The sequence below is a fragment of the Colius striatus genome, chromosome 1 (assembly GCF_028858725.1).
Source record: "Colius striatus isolate bColStr4 chromosome 1, bColStr4.1.hap1, whole genome shotgun sequence".
NCBI classification, from domain to species: Eukaryota; Metazoa; Chordata; class Aves; order Coliiformes; family Coliidae; genus Colius; species Colius striatus.
Genome location: NC_084759.1, coordinates 120,949,416 through 120,971,577, shown reverse-complemented (window position 1 = coordinate 120,971,577; position 22,162 = coordinate 120,949,416). Strand labels below are relative to the sequence as shown.

The 22,162-nt window shown below is 44.5% G+C and overlaps 1 protein-coding gene across 4 annotated transcripts; it reads left to right on the top strand.

The window, feature by feature from the left end:
• The first annotated feature begins 16,530 nt into the window (after positions 1 to 16,530).
• On the top strand, positions 16,531 to 21,796 carry IGSF11 (immunoglobulin superfamily member 11). Of its 4 annotated transcripts, none has more exons than XM_061988724.1 (6): positions 16,531 to 16,601; positions 17,768 to 17,975; positions 18,609 to 18,764; positions 19,634 to 19,684; positions 19,990 to 20,140; positions 21,346 to 21,796. In XM_061988724.1, the coding sequence occupies exons 1-6, from the start codon at positions 16,563 to 16,565 to the stop codon at positions 21,794 to 21,796; spliced, it is 1,056 nt and encodes a 351-aa protein (XP_061844708.1). In that variant the 5' UTR covers positions 16,531 to 16,562. The 4 variants fall into 4 exon arrangements, with proteins under 4 accessions (XP_061844708.1, XP_061844710.1, XP_010196778.2 ...); XM_061988726.1 differs by having other exon boundaries at positions 19,634 to 19,685; positions 20,075 to 20,140; XM_010198476.2 differs by having other exon boundaries at positions 19,634 to 19,756.
• The last annotated feature ends 366 nt before the right edge of the window (positions 21,797 to 22,162 follow it).

The window sequence follows — 22,162 nt, the reverse complement described above, 5'->3', positions numbered from 1 at the left end:
CCGTTGTGTAGTGCAGCATATTCAGTCTCTTGCAACACCTTTTACATGGTCCTGACTGCAGATGAGAGATCCTCTCCTCCAATGGCATCTGGAGGGTCATAGAGGCATAGACATCTCCTCAAGAGGGGATAACTCCTCTAAGAGTTGTGCTCTTTGCCCGTGCACCTTCCTCATCTGGGAGGTGTGTGGCAGTGCTTGCCTTGGCTGTCATGGCCATTCATCTGGCAGGGACCCAGCTGGCTGCAGGTGACAACAACCTCCTGGGAATGGTCTCAGGTGGAGGATTTGGAAGGAAACAAGCCTGAGAGCTAAGGAAAAGAGGTAGGAGAGAGACTGCTTTATGATGGTAACTGTTAGCTCAACTGTGCTGAGGTGGTTGTTACAAACATTGATGCTTAAAAAGGAAGTTTTACCCCTTATGGTAAACCATGTGGCACCACAGACTCTAGAGCCACAAATCTCATGTTCAGCCTACTGCAGCATTGTAAGGCTGCAGCTACTAAGAGAGAAAATGGCTCCATGCAACACCTCTGTACGTGCTACCTCAGTGTCCACTCCTCAGAGCACAAAAAAGGAGCACAAAGAAGTAAGTAAAATTGAAGACTCAGCCTCATGCCCTGTGTTTCTAAATGAGAAACTTTACAGCAAGCTGGCACAGGGCATTTTGGGAACAATTCGTCTTTCCATGATCAAAATAATTTGTCAAGTACTCTGGAAAAGGTTCTCTGCCCCACTCAGTTGTGGCAGCTTGGACCATGTCATCCACAGATGGTTCTTTCTTAGGGGCTGTACCTCTCACATCACTTTGTTAAAATAAGGTATTTGCAGGGCCAGTAAATTCAACACTGGGGCTGAACTCCAGAATTTGATGCAAGTCCTCCCCAGAATGGCCAAGGCACTTGGATGAAGGTTGAGGCCAATGATGTTCTTAATGTAGGATCTTGTTTCCAAAAAGAGGCACAACTGGGCAGGTTGGGCCAAGCTGTGCCCTTATACCACAGCTAGCCCTTGATAAACAGTAGAGAGCTATTTGGAAGCGTCTCACATGCTCCCACCAGCTCTAGGTTAGCTCCCCAGGACCACAGAGTGAGTGGTAGTACTCTGAAACAGGATCCAGAGTCACCTGGTGTGAGCCTTTCCCAGCTCTTGGGTACCACAACAAAGCTTCTCTGAGCTTTATGGATTAAATGGGAGGGGCAGTGAGTACCTGCTCTTGGCTTCAGGAGAAAGGAAAGGGTTTGCAGAGAGTTCTTTATGCCGAATAGCACTGATCTGAACTTTTAATAATGCAATGCACTTGTAAGTGTTTCAAACTGTGAGATTTTTGAATGAATTTTTAATCTGGGGTTTAACATTAAAGATTAACATGTGTGGTTTGAATTTCAAAATGGGAATTTACCCCCAAAAGGCTGACTTCCTTCAGTGGCTTCTTATGAGTTTGCTTTATTTTACTTCTTTTTTTCCTTCCCCCTGGGTGTATAAAAGCAAAAAAGGGAAGGGAAAACACAGCATCTAGGCTGCGCTTGGGGAATTTTCAACTTGTTGTTAAACCAGTGTCCGATTGGGTTCTTTCAAATTAATGCTGCTCATGGGCTCTTAGACTCGGCAGGAGTGACAACATCTGTGTGAAAAACTGAGCTAGCTGTGCAGAAAAAAAAATCTTTCTCAGTTTAGAGCAGTTGTGTACTTTGCTGCTTGGGCATATGCAGCTTCTTATATCTGCTACAGAGGGAAAATTTACAAAGTGTTTTCCTGAGCCTCTAACTCTAAAAAATAAGGGAATTCTTTAGAAGCTTTATGTTTGCAAAAGTTAGCAGCTCTTTTAAAAGAGAATTGAGGACATTAGTGGAAGTAAAAAGGAGAGGGAAAGCATTAAAATCAAACAGCATTGTGAGGTCTTGGTCACCAAGATTTAACCCTCAGGACTTGGAATCAGAAGAGAAAGTGGTAACGCGGGAGGCACATTGTCATATACAGTAACAGCAGCATTTGCGTTCACAAAGCCTCTTACCTGCATATCAAGCATCTTATGATAGTACTCTATGTTTTTTGAAAAGCTGCTTTAGAGGTTTGGAGCATTTTGTGGGCATTTGATGCTTCCTTGAGGGTGATACTGTGTGCCTCCCTGCTTCGGGACAGGGCCTCTTGCAGAAAGCATTTGCTCACACAATCATGTTGCCTCCAACAGAGCTGAACATAGTGAACCTTCTTGGTTATTTTTTTTCTCCTTGGTAAGAAATGTGTGTGTTAATTTGAAATCAATGTTAATACTTGGCACATCGGTGTAGAGTGTGATTAATAGGAGGAGCAAGGCCCATGAATCAAGTGCTGAAGTCCTACTCTTGTCTTGCCATCGACCTGCTGTGTATAGCTGTGCTATATCTTTGCTACATATTGGCTTTCCTTAACTGCAACTCTCTGCATTGCCCCAGTGCCTTACCTGCTAGCATATTTTAGAGCTACCAGTGCAACTATATGCAATTGAGGTTTTTTCAGCATGATGCTGGGTACCCAACTAGAGTGTCAGAGGACTGGTGTGGGCTGGAGGTGAGGATAGCTAGCATTTGGGAAAAAAGCTGAACCATCTTAGCTTGGTCGTTTAGAGCTGCAGATGCCTCAGCCTTGGGTACAATGTGAGCAGGGAGGGCCTCCCAGTATTAAGACTTGTTTCCCTTTGTGCCCTGTGCTCACACATACCCACAAGTCAAAAGAGTGTGCATCTGACAGGCAGCAGAATTGCATTAATCTGGCCGTGCACATTCTATCTATTGGTCCTGCTATCATCATGAAACGTGGGAATCATTAGCCCAAATGTCTGGAGAGCAGGGAATTGAGTTATAGTCAGCAACACTTGCACCAAAGCTTTGCATTTTTGGGGCAGGGAGATGGGCAAGACCATGGTCCTTAAGAATGGGGAAAGGGGAGCCACTCTCATTCAGGAAAAGGACCACAAAGAGCTTAAACAGGTGTGGCTCATGTTGAAGTGCCTGTGCCTGACAGAGGCCATTTGAGCAAAATCAGGACCAAACTTCACATAGAAACAGCTACAGCTGCTGACCTCTGAGAAGATTGGGCTGGACTTGTTTGTAGCTAAGTGGCAGAGAACTGGTCATCTATTCCAGAGAATGTATCCTCTCTGTTTTGTTTCACGTCACAGTAAGGGTCCAGACTACATAGTTCATGGAACAAAAATCAGAGGTTACTTCCAGCTGGAAGAGATACTGTTCACATGATGGTGAAAGGCCACAGCGTATTGACTATGTATGTGTGTATAACACTGTACCATTACTGAATAAAATTATGCAAAGTCAGGATTATTTGCTGTCTAAATATATGGCACAAGTTTAAATGGATTGAAATACAGTGCTTTTACCTTATTGAGCTGAAGTGTGCCAACATTACCATAATTAAATGGGGAAGTCAAAGCAATTTGTTTGTCTTCACCCCCTGAAAATGTCATCAAAGTAGATACTCTTACAACATATTTTACTTTTAATGAAAACTCTTTTTTTTTTTTTTTCTTTTTCTCCAGTGGAAATTGTCCTTTTACAACCTCTTTCAGACAGCTTAACTCATAATCTGAAACATTCAATTACTGACCTGGCATTTGCCAGATCAGAAGACAAATTTGGGTTTTCCTTTCTTTTCAATTTGAGTGAAAAAGAGTCTGACTTCTTTTTTTTTTTTTCTCATTCCTTTTCTGTTGGCTTGTTGGGTTTTTTTGGGGTGTGTGTGTATTTTTAAAAAAACAATTTCAATAATTTAAAATCCAAAGTAGTTTGGGATTAACAAGGTTTAAGGTATGGAATTCTAATGTCTTTTGAACATCCCCATGAAAGCTAGTGTAAATCTGACTGCTTTTGGAGACTGAAAATTATGCTTTTATGCCTTTATCAGGCTTGTTTTGAACATCATGCATGAGATAGGGAAGTTTCACTGTGAATTGTGCATGTTCTCACTTAAAGACTCTCTCTTATACTAGCAGGCCATGGGACTTTTGTTATCAAAATGGATGCAAATGTGATTAGACCTTTAAACCCCATTTGGCAAGATACTTAAACATGTGCTTAATTTTTCAAACATCAAGCGTATTTTCAGTGACTTAATTGCCTTTAGTGAAATTGCTAGGAACATATCAAAGCAATCCAAGCAGTGCTTTGGGCACTCAGAGGCAGCATAGGTGAAGTAAGACTCACAGTCGAGTCATAGAGCAGGGAAATTTTTAGGAGGTGCTCAAAGGCACTGTGAACACCAAAGAACACCTGCCAAATATCCTTTCTCTTGCAAAGCTCATGTACTCCATAAGACAAGAACATTTCATACACAAGACCAGGGTGGAAAGCAGATAGCTGACTTGCTGGCATTGCCTCAGCCAAAAATTGTGTGTTACAGGACCAGATCCTTTAAGAATCTGATGCTCGTTGTGGTGACAGTCCTTCCTGACTTCAAGGAGAATGGGATCAGCCTATAAATGAAAATGTTTCTTCTCAGAAATGGATAGTTTTTTGCTTTTCAGGGGTTGCTTTTGGTTTGGTTTGGTTCGGTTCTGTTCAGTTTTGTTGAGGGACCAGTCCATCATAACCTTCATACATCATCGTAACCAATCATGAGGTAATGATGGTCCTGGAATATCCTGGTAATGACAGAAGGACAGATAAAGTGGGTCCCCCAGGAAGCATTAGGGAAGCTTCTCTGCATTTGGCTTGGAGATGTGGGGCCATTTCTGGAGAACTTATTTCCTACTCCCAGACCCTGCTGTTCATGGTCCTCTGCACTCCCTTATTCCAAATCCCAGTTCCCATGCTGCTATCACAGCCTCATATTCCTTTCCTCCAACCTCTCCTTCCTGGAATGGCACCAAACCTCTCCAGCCTCATCTAGGTCTGGCCCTACCTGACCCAGCCTTTGCTTTCCCCCTTGCAGGGAAGTTTTCTCACATAGGAAGTCCTAGCTCCTTGTAGTCTTCATTGCTGTCCCAAGCCCTGCCATGGCCTCGATGGCTTTGTGTGATACGTGCACCCTTGCATGCATAGATGCACTCCCATTTGTGGTGGAGTCCATCAGCATCTGGGTAGGTGGATGCATTGGATTATTGTTATCTTGCTGCCTCATCATTTCTGGAAGACACAGCAGCACCAACATGGACTGGGTTTCACATGGACACCTGTGGTTCCCAGAGGATTCCCTGAGGATGTCAACGGTGTCTGTAGGGAGGGAGACACGCTGCAGTGTGTCCTTGCATCTTCACCCGACCTGTACTTAACAGGGCAATCACTGTCACTTTTCTGTCCTTCACCCTCTGCTCTTCCTCCTTTGATAAAGAATGGACATAGATCTTGGTGCTTTGGATAAAAGTGGTTGAACTGTAGCTGAACTGTAGTTTAAGACTTTTTACACTGGAGTTAGCCCTAGTGGTGATTGTGTCAGAGTAGGTGAAAAAGCCACTTGGGTGTGAGTTTGCAGTGTGTTTCAAAGGTATTTTTCCTGTAAAGGGGGTGAGAAGTGGAGAGATGCATTCTGCATGTCTCTCTATGCATTCTGTGTTAAAGTGTGAAAAATCACTGATGACACAATTCTCCCTCCCCCACCTCCACCTCTTTTCACATGCAGCTGCATACTGCATTTCTGCCTCTCCCCACCACACATATATTCCAGCCTACACACCCATTCATCCAGCCTTACTCAGTGCCAGCTTCCCTTACTAGGCTTTAATCTTATTCCTTATGGGCTCTGTCCTTCCTACTCAATATACTATTGAACATATTTAAACCTCTAGCTGTTTTCCCTTATCAAGCACTTTATCACTTTTATTTTTTTAAACCAGGACAGAAAGAGGAAATTTATTCTTTTGACCATAAATCATTTACAAAGCTGCTGGGCTGTTAATGTATTTTTTATGGCTCGGCAAACAGAAAATAGGAGTGAGTGTCTTAGCAGAGCTTTGCCGACCTGTTTTAATTTCAGCTTCCTAACCCTGACTCTCTGTTCCCCAGTCTTGGGAGAAGATCTATTTCTCTTGCAGAGGCAACAGTAGATACCTTCTCCCAAAGGAGGCAACTTTGCTGTGTCAGCAATGTCACGTGCTGTTGCCAGCACTCGGCACTGATCCACAGCATGACACATCTCTGCTGACTGGGCTGTGCTGGGAGAATACTAGCAAAGAAATGGCATAGGTCGGGGAGAACTCGAGCTTATTTTTGCTTTTAGATCCCAGGAAGAGCTCTAATTAGACTCCTGCTCTGGGGTAAGCAAGTTATGTACAGCTCTCATCTCATTCGATGTAGCCTCATCCTGTACATTACATGTTGTGGGCTGATGTGGCCTCAGGTGTGGTTACGAATACCCATGGGGATATGCTTTCAGAGACAGTGACTAGCCATTGAAGACCTGTCTCCTGCAAGGTTTTGCAACCTGGTTCAGGAAAATGAAAACAGCATATTTCTGCTCTCAGTCAGCTCTGCATTTTCCCACTTTTAGGAAACATAGACAAAAATCTTCACTGCAAAAGGTGTATTTTCCTTTTCTGACAAGTGAGACAAGAGAAGGGATGTGGGAGATTTATGTTGGCATCTGAGCTTGATGAAGGGGAAATTCTGAAGCTGATGTTGCAGGCTCTTTGCAAACTTAAGCTGAGCTTTTCACCTTAAATGTGCTTGTGTGAATATTTGATAAACTTTCATTCCCTAGTCACTTCAGCTAAAGCAACTGTCCATGGTCATTTAAAATGTTCCCATCCCTAGACATTCATTACTGTTGCATGATACCTCCACTGTAGCAGTGAGCAGAACAGGGCTAGGGATGAGGGAGGAGAGACTGCGTTTGCCAGACTCATCTTTGTAAAAGACAAAGAATAGGTACATCACAGAATTGCAGAATGGTGGGGATTGGAAGAGACATCTAGAGATCACGCAGTCCAACCCTCTGCTAAAGCAGGTTCACCTCAATTAGGTCACACAAAAATGTGTCCAGATGGATTTTTAAAACCTCCAGAGAAGGAGACTCCACAACCTCTCTGGGCAACCTGTTCCAGGGCTCTCTCTAACAATAAAAAAGTTTTTATTCATGTTCAAGTGGAACTTTCTGTGCTCCCACTTGGGTCCATTACCCCTTATAGCTTTCTGGGCACAGATAAACTTTCACTTTCTTCCTTGCCTGTGTTTTGGAAAATGGTGCTTCAAGCATCTCTGAAGGATGTTAGGAGGGAAAGAAATGACTGGCACCCCGTTGCAAGGACACACCTTGCAACTCTGTACCTCAGGTATACTGCCTCATTATGGCTTTCAGCCATTTTCTGTAGACAGATTGTGTGTTCCAGATTTGCTCACCTGAGTCCTGGAGGGAATGAGTCATTGATGATTCTGAAGCCAGGAATAGGCAAAGTTGACTCTAAATGGTCCCACAGAGTATGCTGAACCAGGTTTACTCACCCTTCCGTTCTTTCGATTCAGAGGAGCAATGAGTGAGCACTTGAGTGAGTTCCTGATCACCTCTGGGTCCCCTCTGGTCTTGTTCATCTGCTACAGCAAAAAATTCCCCAACCTCAGTAGTGCAGCTGCTCCTTGAGTCCTCTGCAAATGCTGTGAATTCAAGGACTGCCAGCTCAGATGGCAGCAGTCTCTGCTTGCAGCCAATGCCGCATACATTGGAGGGAAGCGTTAAACTTTCCATAATGTACCTAATTGTGCAACACTATACTTATGGAGAGGGGATTAATGCATGCCCCAGAGCACAGCAATTGATTAGTTTTATCCTAGTTAATGTCATTGTAGAAGCTATTTTTGTTACTATTAATGTCCATTCCTATTTTTATAACCTTGCTATAATACAATGCAGTTGGGTTTTGATCTCTAACTTGCATGCATACTGCATCTGAGGCAGCAGAGATGCAAAGCAACCATCCCAGCTAGCAAGAGCTAGGAAAAAGGTGGCTCTCCTGGCAGCTCCAGTCAGATTGAAAGGAGAAACATAGAAGAGAAGCCAGTGCTGTGTGAACAGCAGAACTCCAGGACTGGAAAGGACCACTTGGGTAATTGTGCCCCTGACTCTGCTATCACTAGGGCATTTGTAAACCAGATTTGGGTTCTTGTTCTCACTTTATACCTGTTAGCAAGTTGTTCTAACACTGTACTCTATTCACAGTTCAACAACTTCTTCTGCATTTCAAAATTGTGACTAATTCAACACCAGTATTAAGATCTGTTGGAAGAGCACCATTTGGGTGACATGCGCTTAACATATGGTCCCTGCTAAATGGAGAGCACAGCCCCTCTTGATTTCCCTTACAGATTTGAATGTTCAGCAGTTCAGTAAATCAAGCCCTTGAGGTCTAAATCTGAGCAAATGAGGATCTCACACTGATAGGGACCCTCTGAGGATACCTGGAGTTAACTGGCTTGCTCAGCAGAACCCAGGGAGTCTGTGCCAGAAAGGGGGAAGCAATCAACCTCCTCACTGTGTTATAAGAGCTCCTTTTCTACTCCTGTAGACATCCACTGACAAGGACATGGGAAGGAATTGATACTATTCTTAAAGTATGTATATAACTGAAAGCTTTCCTGCTTTTTTTTCTTTTTTTTGGATCTTAAAAGTCCAGTTTTCATCCCTGGTACCGCTGCAGGTTGGGGAGGTCAGGGACAGGGAGATGTGCTCCATGTCACTTCAATCAGACAGTTGTTTGATATCCTCCTCCCAGCTGGCCTGCAGAGAAAAACCTATTTCTAAAAGGGAAGACAGCAGCGGTGGTAATGGCTGTAATTCACCAGGCCAAAAGCTGAGGCCAAAGTGGAGTGGGTCAGCAGGAACTTTCACTATCAGCTTTCTGTCTGGTTCAGATGAGGTTACAAACAGTAAGGGAGAAGGGTCAGTGTGATCATCACAGATTTACAGGTAGTCAGTGTCCTGGATCAGCTGGTCTAGTTCTTGTCGAGAAACACTGAAAGGCTCAAGTTCAAGACCCTGACATTGTGTTTTCTCTCTGGATTAGTGTTAGCCCAAATATCCTACAGAGTGGGCAGCAATCCTGAGATTGCTCTTGCTGTGGTAAAATGGATCTATTTACTTGTGAGGATCCATGCTGGAGGGATGACTACATTCCACCAGTCGTGTCTGATGATTTCTCCAGGCATAAAGGTGCTTAAAGGTTAAGTTGTCTTTTGACCTACACTTAAAAGAGAGTTACAATATATACACCTCAGAGGAAAAGTTAGGGTCAGTGTAGGTTTAACACCTGTGTTACAGAGATCTTGCTCTAAAACCATGCTAGATGTGATAGTTTTCCTGCTGTTTGTTCCCGTTTCTCCTACAGAGCCAGCAAAGATAGAAAGGAAAGAGTTTGAAATTATTTTGCCTTATACATTGCCAGGTTAGTATCCCATTGTTAGTGCAGAAAGAGCTGTAAGAGGGAAAGGGACAAGATTGGCAAGTGTGACTTGCATGGCTGGATTGTGTAGAGGAAAGGGGGAGGGAGCTCAGAAACACCACTGATGAGAGCCCTGGGAATTGCAAGAAATCAGTGGCTGTTGAGTATTGGACCAGACTTCTAAGCAGTGCTGCACAGTACAGACATTGTCTGAGGCTTTAAAGACTAAATTAGACAAACTTTTATTGGGAGTGGCTTAGGCAGCTTTGGTTGTGTACCGAGGAGGAGCTATGTTAGAAAGTCTCTGTCCCTCTTTTCTAGCAGAAGCATGACATTTTCTTGAGTGTCTTCGGTGTGCCCCGCAGGTTCTTTTGGAAAGTTCCCTACAGGGAGCTCACATGTGCCCAAAAACTGAGGCATGACAACAATCACACAGAGAATGTCTCTGGACCAGTGTTTGTCCTCTCCTTGCTGTGAGCTAGCAGGAGGGCTACAATGTGGTAGACCTTCCCTTCTTCTTACCATTGCTCCCAGTATAATTGTTCCAAGGAGGCCTCTGCCAAGCATCCTCCCCAGGAAAGTTTGTTAGGGCACGTTGGCCCCAGGGTACAGTCTGCTATGACAGTGTGCAATTGTCACGTATGCCAGCCCTGTGGAATGACTTTGAAGGCTGGAAGTTTTTGTGTGGTAGAATTTTCTTAGTGAACTGGAAATAACTCACCCTAGTTGGACATTAACTCAGATCTGTGCTCCACTGGAGTGCTTGGTGCTACTGGTTCCGCAAGCAGAGTGGAGTCTACTGCGAGCTGTCTCCAGACACTAGGTTGGATAAGTACTGCTTTTGCTTACATTCTGATCTAGCAAGTGCGGCACATCTAGAGTGACAGGAAGATTCTCAGTCCTTCATGAGAATGGGTAAGACCAGTACTCAGACAGCTTGTTGAGCAGACTGTTTGGATGTTGTCTTATCATGCTGAATAACTTAAATGTTATCAGTGACTGTAAGTCAGGCTCCTTTCGGGGGCTTTTGAGTGGTTGCTGCACTAGCAGGTCCTGTAGCAGAAAGTACTTCCTGCATCTGTTACTGTCTCCTCCAGCCATGAGTCATTCCTTCCTGGGCTTCCTACTGTTGAGTATTGAGTTGGCAATGTATTTCAGCTCATTCGGAGTGGGAGATGTTTCGCTTCTTTGGCAGAGGAGTCAGCTTTGGTTCCAGACTCAGAGATGTGAGTCGGGCCAAAGGCACAGCAAGTTGTGTTTTCCTTTCTTCCAAAGAAAGGGACTGCTCTGCAGTTCCTCCCTCTGTTGCCTGCAGTTGCCAGATTGAACAGTGTTCCTACTCCACTCTTGAAACCTTTGAGTGACCTCATCTTTGACTCTCTACTGAGGGGCCCAAAAAATCATACTGCCAAAGGCATCTTCTCCAGCACGTGACAACAGGGTTACTAATTGCGCTGGGATGGAAGGGAGCCATTCCCTGGGTTTCAAATGCAAGCTGATACAGCCTGAAGCTTTATTCTCATTTTCCCCCTCACGCACATGCATTTCTGCATGTTTTCCCTTGAGGTCTGTAGAGAATGAATGCAGGGTGTTTTTTTCATCCCTTTCACACCTCCTTCCCTCCTTTCTCCTCTGTTCATTTACTTCCCTCGCTTGCCAGCACTGCGGAGTGTACCTATACCCTGGCCTCTGCCTATGCAAGGTCATGCTAAGCCCAGCCTCCCATGCTGTGGAATATCAGGAAGCTGCTGCCAGCAGGCACCAAATGTTGATGGCTTGCCAACAGTTCTTGGGGGTACGTGCAAAATACAGTGTCCTCCAGAAGGTGAGGCAGGGCAGTGTCTTGACTTTCATGACATGAAAGGCTTTCCAAGGAAACTTTTTGTTTTTTCTGTGGTCCTGGGAGACTAGCACTCCTAAACTAAATGCAGTGAGGGTGATACCCTGATATCTTGTTGAGCATAATTGCCTCTGAAACCTAGATGCTGGGCACGATCTAACAGTAGAGAGGGATGTGGCCTTAGCACAGCTTCAACGATGTGACCACAGTGCTTCCTGAAGGCACAGCCTCTGAGGCCCTTGTGGTCTGTGACTGTCTGTCATCATGCTGATAGGCACCTATTATTGTGCATTGGCTGTTTGTGTTATGATCTGGTGTACTGATGTGAAGTGATGGTGGGAGAAGTCTTCATTTCACTCATGGGTCTCTCAGCCAAGGTAATTTGCTGTTCTTGCTGGTGATCCCTGGCAGAGAGGTGTGGCAGTGAGCAGGAGCTGGGAACATTTTCAGTCAGCTTAGTATGAGTCAAAGTGCTAAGATGTGCCTGTATCTTTTCAGCGTCATTGCATCTGGTAAATTTTGAAGCCTCTCAGGCTTGCAATCCTTGCAGCGCAGCTAGCAAGCATGTTGCAGCATCTGACTCCTCATACCCAGCAGAGAGGCAAATGCTGTGTGCGAGGCTGGTCCTTATATGCTTGTGTCATGCTGTATGACCTATCTACAGAGACTTCTTTGGGATGCAGAGGGGAGAAGCTGAGTGTGCTACTTGGAAAAGCAACTATGAGCCATCAGAAATGAAATCATAGTGATCTGTTTTCAGACTAATTACTTGATCCTGGAAATAGGAAAAAACTCTAAAAGAGCCTCTGCAGCCAAAATATTGTTCTGTGGGCTGGTTCCCTGACAGAGGACAAAAAAAAAAACAAACCAAAAAAGAGCATCCGTTCTAATTAGTGGTGGGAGCTTGCTGCATCAGGATCAAAAGAGAAAGCCATTTGCTGACTCAAGATAAGATCAAAGTGTCCTATGTACAGGAAGGCCCCATTCCTCTTTCTGCTGACAGCAGTGTGCCCTGCTCTTCCTCCAGGCATGCTGCTTACAAGGATGCTTAATTACTGAGTAAGGGAGAGACTGCACATACAAGGGATTATATTACAATTGTAATCCAATTTTAAGAGATGATTTGGTGGTGATCAATTCTGGTCCTCTCTCACAAGTCATTAAACTTCTCTGAAAGCTTAGAAAAGATCTGGATTGTGTACGTTTGCAAAAGAAGACCCTTTACAATATCCTTTGCTTGATTTTTCTGACCTCTTTTGTGTAATTTGACTTAGTAGACTGGGCTGTATGTGTGTGCATATATCTATATTTGCATTTATATCTACCTAAGGGAATTCAAGTCCTCATTTCTCAGGCTGCATTGAAAAATCCTTATTCCAATAGATATGATAAATTTGAAATCTCTTCCTCCCTCTCTCCCCTGCCTCCCTCCCTCTGCATTAATGCAAAGCCACATTTTTGCAACTCCTAATTTTGAAATGTTTAAATATGGATTGTTTGGTGGAACTTTCCTACTAGATGTCTTCCTGGGCATATAGGTTTATAAGTGTATGTGTCTTTGTGTGCATCCACCTGTATTTTGGGCCATGAGTAATGCTGTGGAAAGACACAGTCACGTAGATAGTTGCTTAGATGGGCAAGTGCATGCACGTGTCACATTTTCTAGTAGTCTGAGATACAAACAAAAGTGCTGTAGTTTCTGAAGAGAATTTGATCTTTGCTCTTTTAGCTGTCTCCCTGGGAGAGGAGTTCTGTTGTAGTAATGCCTCCCTAGTGCTGTGTTAACACACCAGCCCTACCTACCTGGAAGAGGACTTTGCCTACATTTGGTCTCCTGACTCTCCTGTCGCTTTGTTTAAGCTTACTTGTCAGAAAGGATTGTGTGTGTTTTCCCCAGATGTAGCCCTGCAGGTGCCACTTAGCTTAACAAAATGAGTCCTTGTCTTTAAGTGCCACCTGCCTTGAATGCACACTGGGCCAAAGATCAGCTGGCAGTCCCTGGGATGCATAGGGCAAAGGCAAATCTGAGGAGCTAGCTTGCCTGGTTGGTTTAACAAGACAGGACAGCATGGTGTGTGCATGGGGTGCTCATCTTGCATGCCAGGTTCAAAGCACCTCCTCTCAGTAAGAGAAATACATGGGGACCTTAGTGTTTTCCTTAGTGTCCCCCGTCCTCCTCAGAAACCTCTCCATGGTGTTCAAATTAAAACGGAATGTTCTGATGCCCTGAAAGGTGAGGAGGTCATGAGAGTTGTGGGGTGCTGGAGGGCAAGAGTGGGGTACCAGAAGACCAAAGGGAATTTTATGTACTTTCTTTCCTTTTTTAAACTCTTCATAAGCAGATTGGGAAATTCTGAAATGCATTGGAAAATAGTTTTACAGTGAAGAAATGATGCATGTTCTATTTTAGTGTTTTATTATTATGCAGGATGTTTACAATCAACTAATAATAAATATTAGGAGTCACAAGAGGGTGATTAGGTATGAAAATCACATCATCTTGATGACTGATTGATGCAACTAACCCTGCAACACAAACAACTGTAAACTCTTAACTTTTCCAGTAAATTTGCTATTAGTTAATACTCACACTTCAGTACATTTTTTTTCTAAATGGCAAGAATTTGTATGTATGGGTTTTTCTTGGAGGAAAAAGGGGAGGGGATAATGAATGGGACTGAAGGTCACATGTTGCTGTTTGAAATCAGATGAGTATTTGGTTTTCCTGTCATGGAAAGCATCTCAATAAATCTTCACTGAACGTGGCCAAATAGCTTTCTGCACCATGTTGGAAAGAGAGGTTAATCCAATAAACGTCCAAATTATTGTGACTCCCTGCACTCAATTTAGCGTATAGATGATGGTAGAATGAGTAGTCACGGCAAGGTAGCCTTCAGATTTAAGCCTGCAGAAAAAATAATCACTTGTCAAGATCATATTCAGCAAGAGGCACATCCAAAGTTTACATGGGTTGCTTCTGGGTTTCTGTCACTGCCTGGCCAGCCATAAGCAAATGAGGAGTCCAAAACCATTCTCAGTCTGTTGGCCGCAGAAACAACTGGAGGCAGATGCCTTGTAAAAGGTGATGCCTATTACTAGCTCTCCAAATTATTTACTTCTGCTTGCTGCTGACAGGCCTGCAAAGGAGATTGATGGATTAAGCTTTCACCAGCTGTTCCTCATCCAGGCACTTAATTCTCTGAGATTTTAGCACCAGAGATGAACTGCTTCCCTAGGAATCTCTAAAGTGTTCCACATTTTTAAATATGTTCCAAGCCTGTGAAGAAAGTTAGACTTGTTTTTATTTTCTCCAAAGCAAGATGCTCATGAATTTTACTTGAGAGATTAAAATAACACTGTGTCTGGCTCTGTCCTGAAGCACCTCTTAGCCTCCCTGAAGTACCTGGGTCTTTGGAGGCAGGAGATACAGAGGATGGAACAGAAGTCAGAAGGAGGTAGCTGAGGATTTGCAAGGAACTGGGGTATTTCAGCTCTAGAGCAAGCAGTCCAAACCCAGGAACTCATTAGAAGCAGTTCAGATGCTAGAAACTATGGATCTGTAGCATTTGAAGCTCAGCACTTCCAGGGCCAGAGCACCCCACCTCTCCATTAGGTATTCTGAGAAGGATCCCAGCAGGCAAGCATGTAGGATACTACTCACTTTTTTCTCAGAAATTGTCCTGTTCCATTTCTTCATTGTTCAGATAAAAACCTATTCTTATGAAGCATTTCACCTTCAGTAAACCAGTGTCTCTTGTCGGGAAACAGAAACTTTGCTGGCAGCCCTTTCTGGAGTCAGCAAGAGATTAGGACAGTCCACAAACTACACCTGTGTGCTAGCAGTATTCTGACATTGCCTTGCAGCTTTAAGAATCATTTGCCTTCTCCCCCAGCAGCCTCCCACTTGTTTTGAACAAGAAGATAACGAGCTTCCATAGAGAGATGGATTTTGTAATATTTTGATTTTGTAAGAAAAAATGATATAAAGCATTTCAGTGCTACTCAGAATGGTGGTGGTGACTTCTTGCTTAGTTTCATTTGACAAGATCTTGGCACTAAGACCAGAGATATTTCCCTGTGTGACCTGCAGTCTAAAAACTGCAGCCTTGAGCTGCTGCCCTGGGAAACTGAAGCTTATCAGTCTTTGAGCCCTCTCTAGCCTGTGTGAGATGTAAAGAGATGAATGGTAGAAATGCTGGAAAAGAAATGAGATTTGATGAGCTCCTGCATTATCAGCAGCCATTTTTCACCAGCTAGATAGAAATACTTGTACTGGAAAAGATTTAGATTTTTAACCCTTAAAATTAATAATAGCACTAAGATGGTTTTGCTCATGATGGATTTTATGAAGAGTAGAAGTATGGGAAGAACTGTGTTTCTTCCTATCTCTTGGTGAAGACTTTTGGAGTGCAATTTCCTTTTCTATTTCAGTGACGTTGAGTATCATTAAGATTGATGGGTTTGAAAATATATTTCATTATCTAATAGACACACCTTGTCTGCTCTTACGGCTCTTTCTCTGTCGCCAAAACAAAACCTGTTGCTTTCAGAGGCTCTGAAACCAAAGTGTTCTCCCTTAAGATGGCTGCCTATCTGCATTTGCCTGTGAAAAAGGTCTGTGTGAGAGCAGCCTGATCTGTCGAGAGAGGAATGTAATACTTTTTAGCCTGAAGTAATTGGTAAGCATGTGAGCTGATACAGACAGGACACAGGAACAACCATAAAACCATGAATGAAATGCAAATAATAAATTTGTTTTCCTTGCCTTATGAAACATGAGATCCCTGAAGCAGTACCCAGGCAGAGGCATACAAGTAGGAATCCAGGCATTGCAGAGTTTGATCCACACTAGAGGATCACCAAATCTGTTGTTTGTGTCTGTATTTCAGAGGTTTGCACAGGCTTTGATCTTTCCCGCAACAGGGCAGGTATCTAAAGAATTGTCAATAGGGTGCCTCTAACTCTTATCACAGGCCTATGATATCTGAACACATACGTCAAAAACACAAGGATAGAAAAGAATTAGAAGGATATATGTATTTTTCTGTGCCCCAGGTGAACGTCACTTGAGTGTATTTACAATCCTCCTTGCCATTATTTTTCCACAGTAAGGTACAGTTGTGTAAAAACAGGATGCTGCAGTCAGGACTTGCAAGCGTATGCTTGAGCTGGGTGTTCTGAAATGCTTGAACTGAGTGTCTTTCTGAAATGCTTGAACTGGGTATCATTGTCTTTGCAGGTCTAGTGTGTCCTTTGGAGGTGTCAGTCAGTTCAGGGAGTATCCAGGTTGCCAGAGGCCAGACAGCAGTATTACCCTGCACCTTCACAACTAACGCTGCTCTCACTAACCTTAATGTCATCTGGATGGTCATTCCTCTTTCCAACGCCAACCAGCCTCAACAGGTAGGTCCTTTCTTTGGGATTTGCTCTCACCCTTTTTATGCTGACTGCATGTAGAGTCTTTACAAGGCCAGGTCTCTGGTTGTCCCAGAACTTCATTTTTCCTTCATTGCTGAACATGTCCTCTGGATCTTACATGAATCTGATTTCTTCAATGCTTTATTTACTGATGTGCACTGTGTCCTGATGTGCAATTGCAGCAGGTGTATGTAAGATGACATTGCTACCCTGGACCTCTGGTGATGTGTGTGTTCAAAAAAGCACAGGAGATGTAATGCAGGTTTTGGGGCACTGGATATGGGATTTGCAAGACTTGGGAGCAGCTGCAGGCTTAAACCTGTGAAGTCTATGTAAAACATGCATCTCACAGGCTCATCTCCCCTTTTACTTCTCTTCCTACTTTTTCACTGTCTGATGATTATGCAAGTCCATTCTTGCAAACATTAGCAAGTGAAGGTCTGTTGTGGTAGGCACAAGAATAATAACCTGAGATATGCTGGCCTGTTTTTTATCCACATGCTGTTACTATAGAGGAATGCCATTGCACTGAAACACAGCTGTCTTGAGATCACAATGCCCTCACCACATTTGGTATTCAGTTGTGAGAACCTGCACCAAAGAGTACTTCCTCCTTAGGGACTTGGACTAATTGCTGTATAAGCCATCTAACTTGTAAAGGCTGTGCAGGTTCAAAGACTGCATTTCTTGTCATTCGGTTCATCCCAATGAACTTCAGTAAGCAACGTCAAATCATGGCGGGGTCTTATTGACAGAGACTCAAAGTGGTACTGTCCATCGGACTGATGCCTTCCAGCAAAGTACTCACTGACCTGCAGAGAGTCTGCTTAACTACATTGATCCTGTCCAGATGGTAATGGCTATTATATGCATCAGGCTGGTATTACCAATCCAGCTAAGACAGAAAACTTGGGTACGTGTCTGGTCTGTTACCTTTGTGAACATTTTTATTGACCTAAAACAGAATATGTATTCCTCTTTGAGAGAAAACACCTCTGCCAGGATGAGTCTGCCTGAGGTGATTGGATATTGAGGTCTGGTTATTTAGAAGTCCTTTAGGAACTGGTCTTTTTGGCTTTAGAAGCTCATGTTTTGCTAGCTCCCTCCTCGATTCCTGCAAAGTGTTGTTTGAGCCTTCCTTTCTTTTCCAGGTTATTCTCTACCAAGGGGGTCAGATCTTTGGTGGTGCACCCCAGTTCTATGGGCGAGTGGGGTTTGCTGTGACAATGCCAACCACCAGTGCCTCCATCTTCATCAACAACACTCAGCTGTCAGATACTGGCACATACCAGTGTTTGGTCAACAATCTTCCCGACCGAGGTGTCAGAAACATTGGAGTCATTGGACTTACTGTCTTGGGTGCGTTTATTGGTATTACAAGGGACAGAGGAGGGACAGGGACAAGGAGATCCTCTGTGCATGATAGTGTATCATAGCAAAGTAATATAATAATGCATGCACTGGAAACAGGTGAATAAAGCACAAGGGCATCCTCGAGAGCTGAAGGGATGATAAGGGTTTTGTGCATAGCAACAGAAGAAGAAAATTCTAGACCTTTGCTTCCTTTTCATGAGATCAATTAGTACTGGATGCTGCCTAGGATATTAAATGCTCCAGAGTGTGTGCCGTTACAGGGATATGAAAGTAAAACCTGACCATAGAAAATTCTGTTTGCCCTATTAGCTCTCACCACCCTTGCTGCCTCAAAGACAGAAATGTTTACCTTTTTCTCTAGGAAGGGATCTAAGAGAACTACATCCTGTGAAAATCACCAGTAGTCTGTAACTCGATGGGCTGATGGGTCAGGAATCTTTGTGAATTGTCATCCCCTAAACCTTCATGAGTTCCTGTTTGCTGACTCCCTCTTTTTCCCCTTATCAGTTCATGCCAGTGTCCTTGTTTTTCATGGCATTGCATGTCCAGAAAGAGCCTGCACTCCATTGTTTGGTCATATTTCCTGATTTGCTGTCCCCTTCCCCTCTTCTCTTGCAGTTCCTCCTTCTGCACCGCTTTGCAGAATCCAGGGGTCCGTGGATGTGGGTAGTGATATCACACTGACTTGCAGCTCGGAAGAAGGAATTCCCCGGCCAACATACCTCTGGGAGAAACTGGACAATGTTCCTAAGTTGCCCCCAACTGCCACACAAGGTGTTTATTCTGTTGATTGCCCTCTTGGAAATAAGAGCCGTCAAAAGTGACATGGCTCATTGAGCGTCTGTCATTGAAGGGCCTGGTTGAATGGAAGGGAGAGAGAACATTGGTGCTTAATGTTGGCACGTGGCTGGAGATTTCAGCTGCGGACTCAACTGCATTGTAAACCAAGTTAAACATTGGTTTCATAGATTAGAAACTGTGAGAAGGGAAGAAGAGTCACCCCAGGAAAATGCTGACAGCTTCTCAAAGTGAGGTCACTGTTCTCCAGTAAGCTACTGCCAGAGCTGTCTTTCAGATGTGTGTAGAATCAAGGCTCTGATCAGACTGGCTATTGCACAGATCCAAGTCCCATCCATAAGATTTCTTAGCCTAGGTGTCCTGATCAAGTAGTGATGGCTGTATTTTTCCTTTATATCTTGTTGTATTTTAAGAATATACAAGCATTTCAGTTTTACAGAATTCCGGAATAATGAAAATTGGCAGAGCAGGGGGTGATGAGCACAGTGATGGGAGAGCAGGGGTCCTGCAGGATAGGATTGAATTTAGCATGTAGATCTGGATATAGGTAATTACATATCCCTTCTTTCCTCCCTTTTCTCACACAATACTCAGAGTCCCAAGCTTTCATTTGCAGAAATTAATCTGTAAGACGAAAAAGAAACATCTAGTGTAAGCTCCTTAAGACTTAATCTTGTCTGTATGTGTGTGTGTGTGCACGCACAATGCTTCCATCTCAAGGTTATTTCCTAATTTATTTCTCTCTTAAGAGTCTCACACTAAAATTCTCTATTTTCTGGCTTTGCCTTTTAATGATTTTCCTCAATGGGGGGAGGGATTTAAATCCTTCTTTTCTCTCTGACTAGACCAAGTCCAGGGCACTGTCACTCTCCGAAATATCAGCACTGTGTCCTCAGGTCTTTACCAATGTGTGGCTTCAAATGCCATTGGAACCAGCACTTGCCTTCTGGACCTGCAAGTCATTGCACGTAAGTATTTTTCCAAGGGAGGTTTGACCATCTACTTCTGTCTCGTGACAGTAAATTGTGTAACCATGTTTGCTGTGAGCCACCATGTACCTCTATATCTGAAGAGTGTTGTGCCCTGGGAATGGGGACATTGCCCTTTCCCCCTCCCAAGCCACAGTAGTTTCAAAATGTTCATGGATGGGCACAGCCCAGCCCTGACTACTTCTTCATTCTCTGTTCAATCATCCCCACAGCCCACCAGCGAAGTGTCGGCCTGATTGCAGGAGCAGTGGCCACAGGCGCTGTTGTGCTTGTTGTTTGCATTGTGTTGGTGGCCGTGGCACTGTTTTACTGGAAAAATAAACACAAAGAAGAAGAGGAGGAGGAGATTCCCAATGAGATAAGGTAAGGGTCAGGGAAAGCTGGTGGCAGGGGACCTCTGATCACCCTGCAAAAGCTGTGACTGACAGGAAGGCAATCAGAAATCTCTTGCTAATACTGAGTGTAGTCCCTTCTAGAGGAAATTGTCCTTTTATGTCCAGAAAATGGAGGGAGCAAATGAAGAATGATAACAACAGATTTTGTTTTCAGTAAAGCCTTTATTGAGAGTTTTGACTTGATGTTGTTAGCTCTGTAGGAGAAAGACGTGGTGAGGATCTTGTCTCACAATACCAGACACTGATAGCTGAGGAGCTCTGGAGGTACAATGGTGATCTTCTCTGGTGTTACAGACACAATGTTTCCCTTTGGTAGCTTCATGTAGCTTTCATGAGAATCAGTTTCATTGGTTGTACAGTCATTCTGATTGCCTGTGAAGTACTAGTGCCTGTGACAACTAGTACGTACTAGCACTAGTTGGTACTAATACGAACACTGCCTAGACATGTGAGTTGTTTGTCTCAGCGGTAGGCACACAGAGTAATTAACATGCACAGAGGTGGGTCCTGCAAAGAGGTGTGAGAAAATGGGACAAGGAGCAATGCTGGTTCACACTGGTACTGTCCTTTACCTTGCACCTTAATGTTTTCTTGTAGTGAGTCTTTAGACCTTGACTACAAGAAAGACACTGAGATACTGGAGCATGTTCAGAGACAGTCACCAGAGCTGGTGAAGGATCTGGAGAAAAAGCCTGATGAGGAGCACCTGAGGGAGCTGGGGATGTTTAGTCTGAGGCTGAGGGGAGACAGGATCTCTCTACAACTACCTGAAAGGAGGTTGTAGAGAAGTGGAGATCAGTCTCTTCTCCCAAGTAATGAGTGATAGGACAAGAGGAAATGGACTCAAGTTGTGCCAGCAGAGATTTAGATTTCAGATTAGGGAGACTTTTTTCACTAAGAGGCCGGTTGGACACCAACATAGGCTGCTCAGGGAGGTGGTGGAGTCACCATCCCTAGAGAGACTTAAAAGCAATGTAGAAGCAATGGCATGGAATAGACTTGACAGTGTTAGGTTAGTGGTTGGATTTGATGATCTTTTAAGAGTCTTTTCCAATCAAAGAATTCTATGATTCTATGAACTGATGATGTTGACCCCAGCGCACTGCAGTGGGGCAGGGATTTGGGGAAGTGTGGCATCATCTTCCATATGTCCTCACACCCTCTTCTTCCCAGGGAGGATGACCTGCCACCCAAATGCTCCTCTGCCACAAAGACATTCCACGCTGATGCATCCTCATCAGAGAACGACACCCTCACCTCCTCCAACACCTACAACAGCCGCTACTGGAATGATCCCAAAGCCAACCATGCCACAGACTCCTTCACTCGCTTCAGCAACAGCAACGAAGCCCACCAGCCCCCCTTCTCCCGCTCAGGGAGCACGAGCACCCGCCCTGTCTATGCCAATGGCGGCCACCCATCCCCTGCTCCCCCTAAGACGCTGGTGGTGACAGCCAGCACGGCACCATCTCCTCAGGAGGTGATTCGGAGCAATGGCTCTGTCAGCAGGAAGCCGCGACCGCCACACACCCGCTCCTATGCTGTCAGCCAGGCCACGCTGGAGCGGATCGGGGCTGTCCCTGTCATGGTGCCCGCTCAGAGCCGAGCTGGCTCCCTTGTGTAGGGCTGCGTCAGCAGCCAAGAGCTGAACAAGGGACTGCTTGTACCCAGTGGGGCAAAGAGACCCTACTCCTTCCTGAAAGGTGGTGAGGCGGTGGGACATACACAAACTTGCCTCTCCCCCTTGCCCTGCCCTCCCCTCCCAAGGAGACACTGCTGGCCAGTGGGACAGCCCTGGGGTGCAGTAACCCCACCAGCTGCCGAGGCTCCTTGTGCCACTGGATGCCGTGGATGTGCCAAGGCTGGGGGAGCAGGGAGGTTGGAACATGCTCCCTGACTGTTGGGCCCCAACCGAGATCTGCACCTGGCCCTGACCTTAGGGAGGACTTTGGCTTTTGTTTCCCATTGGTTTTGTCGAGGGTCAGTTCCA

What these genes read in the sequence shown, in the direction of transcription:
- IGSF11 (XM_010198476.2), top strand. Translation starts at nt 16,563, where the DNA reads ATGGTCATTCCTCTTTCCAACGCCAACCAGCCTCAACAG. An exon ending in ACGCCAACCAGCCTCAACAG is followed by an intron (nt 16,602 to 17,767) that starts GTAGGTCCTTTC and finishes TTTCTTTTCCAG; the next exon opens with GTTATTCTCTACCAAGGGGG. An exon ending in GAGATTCCCAATGAGATAAG is followed by an intron (nt 20,141 to 21,345) that starts GTAAGGGTCAGG and finishes TCTTCTTCCCAG; the next exon opens with GGAGGATGACCTGCCACCCA.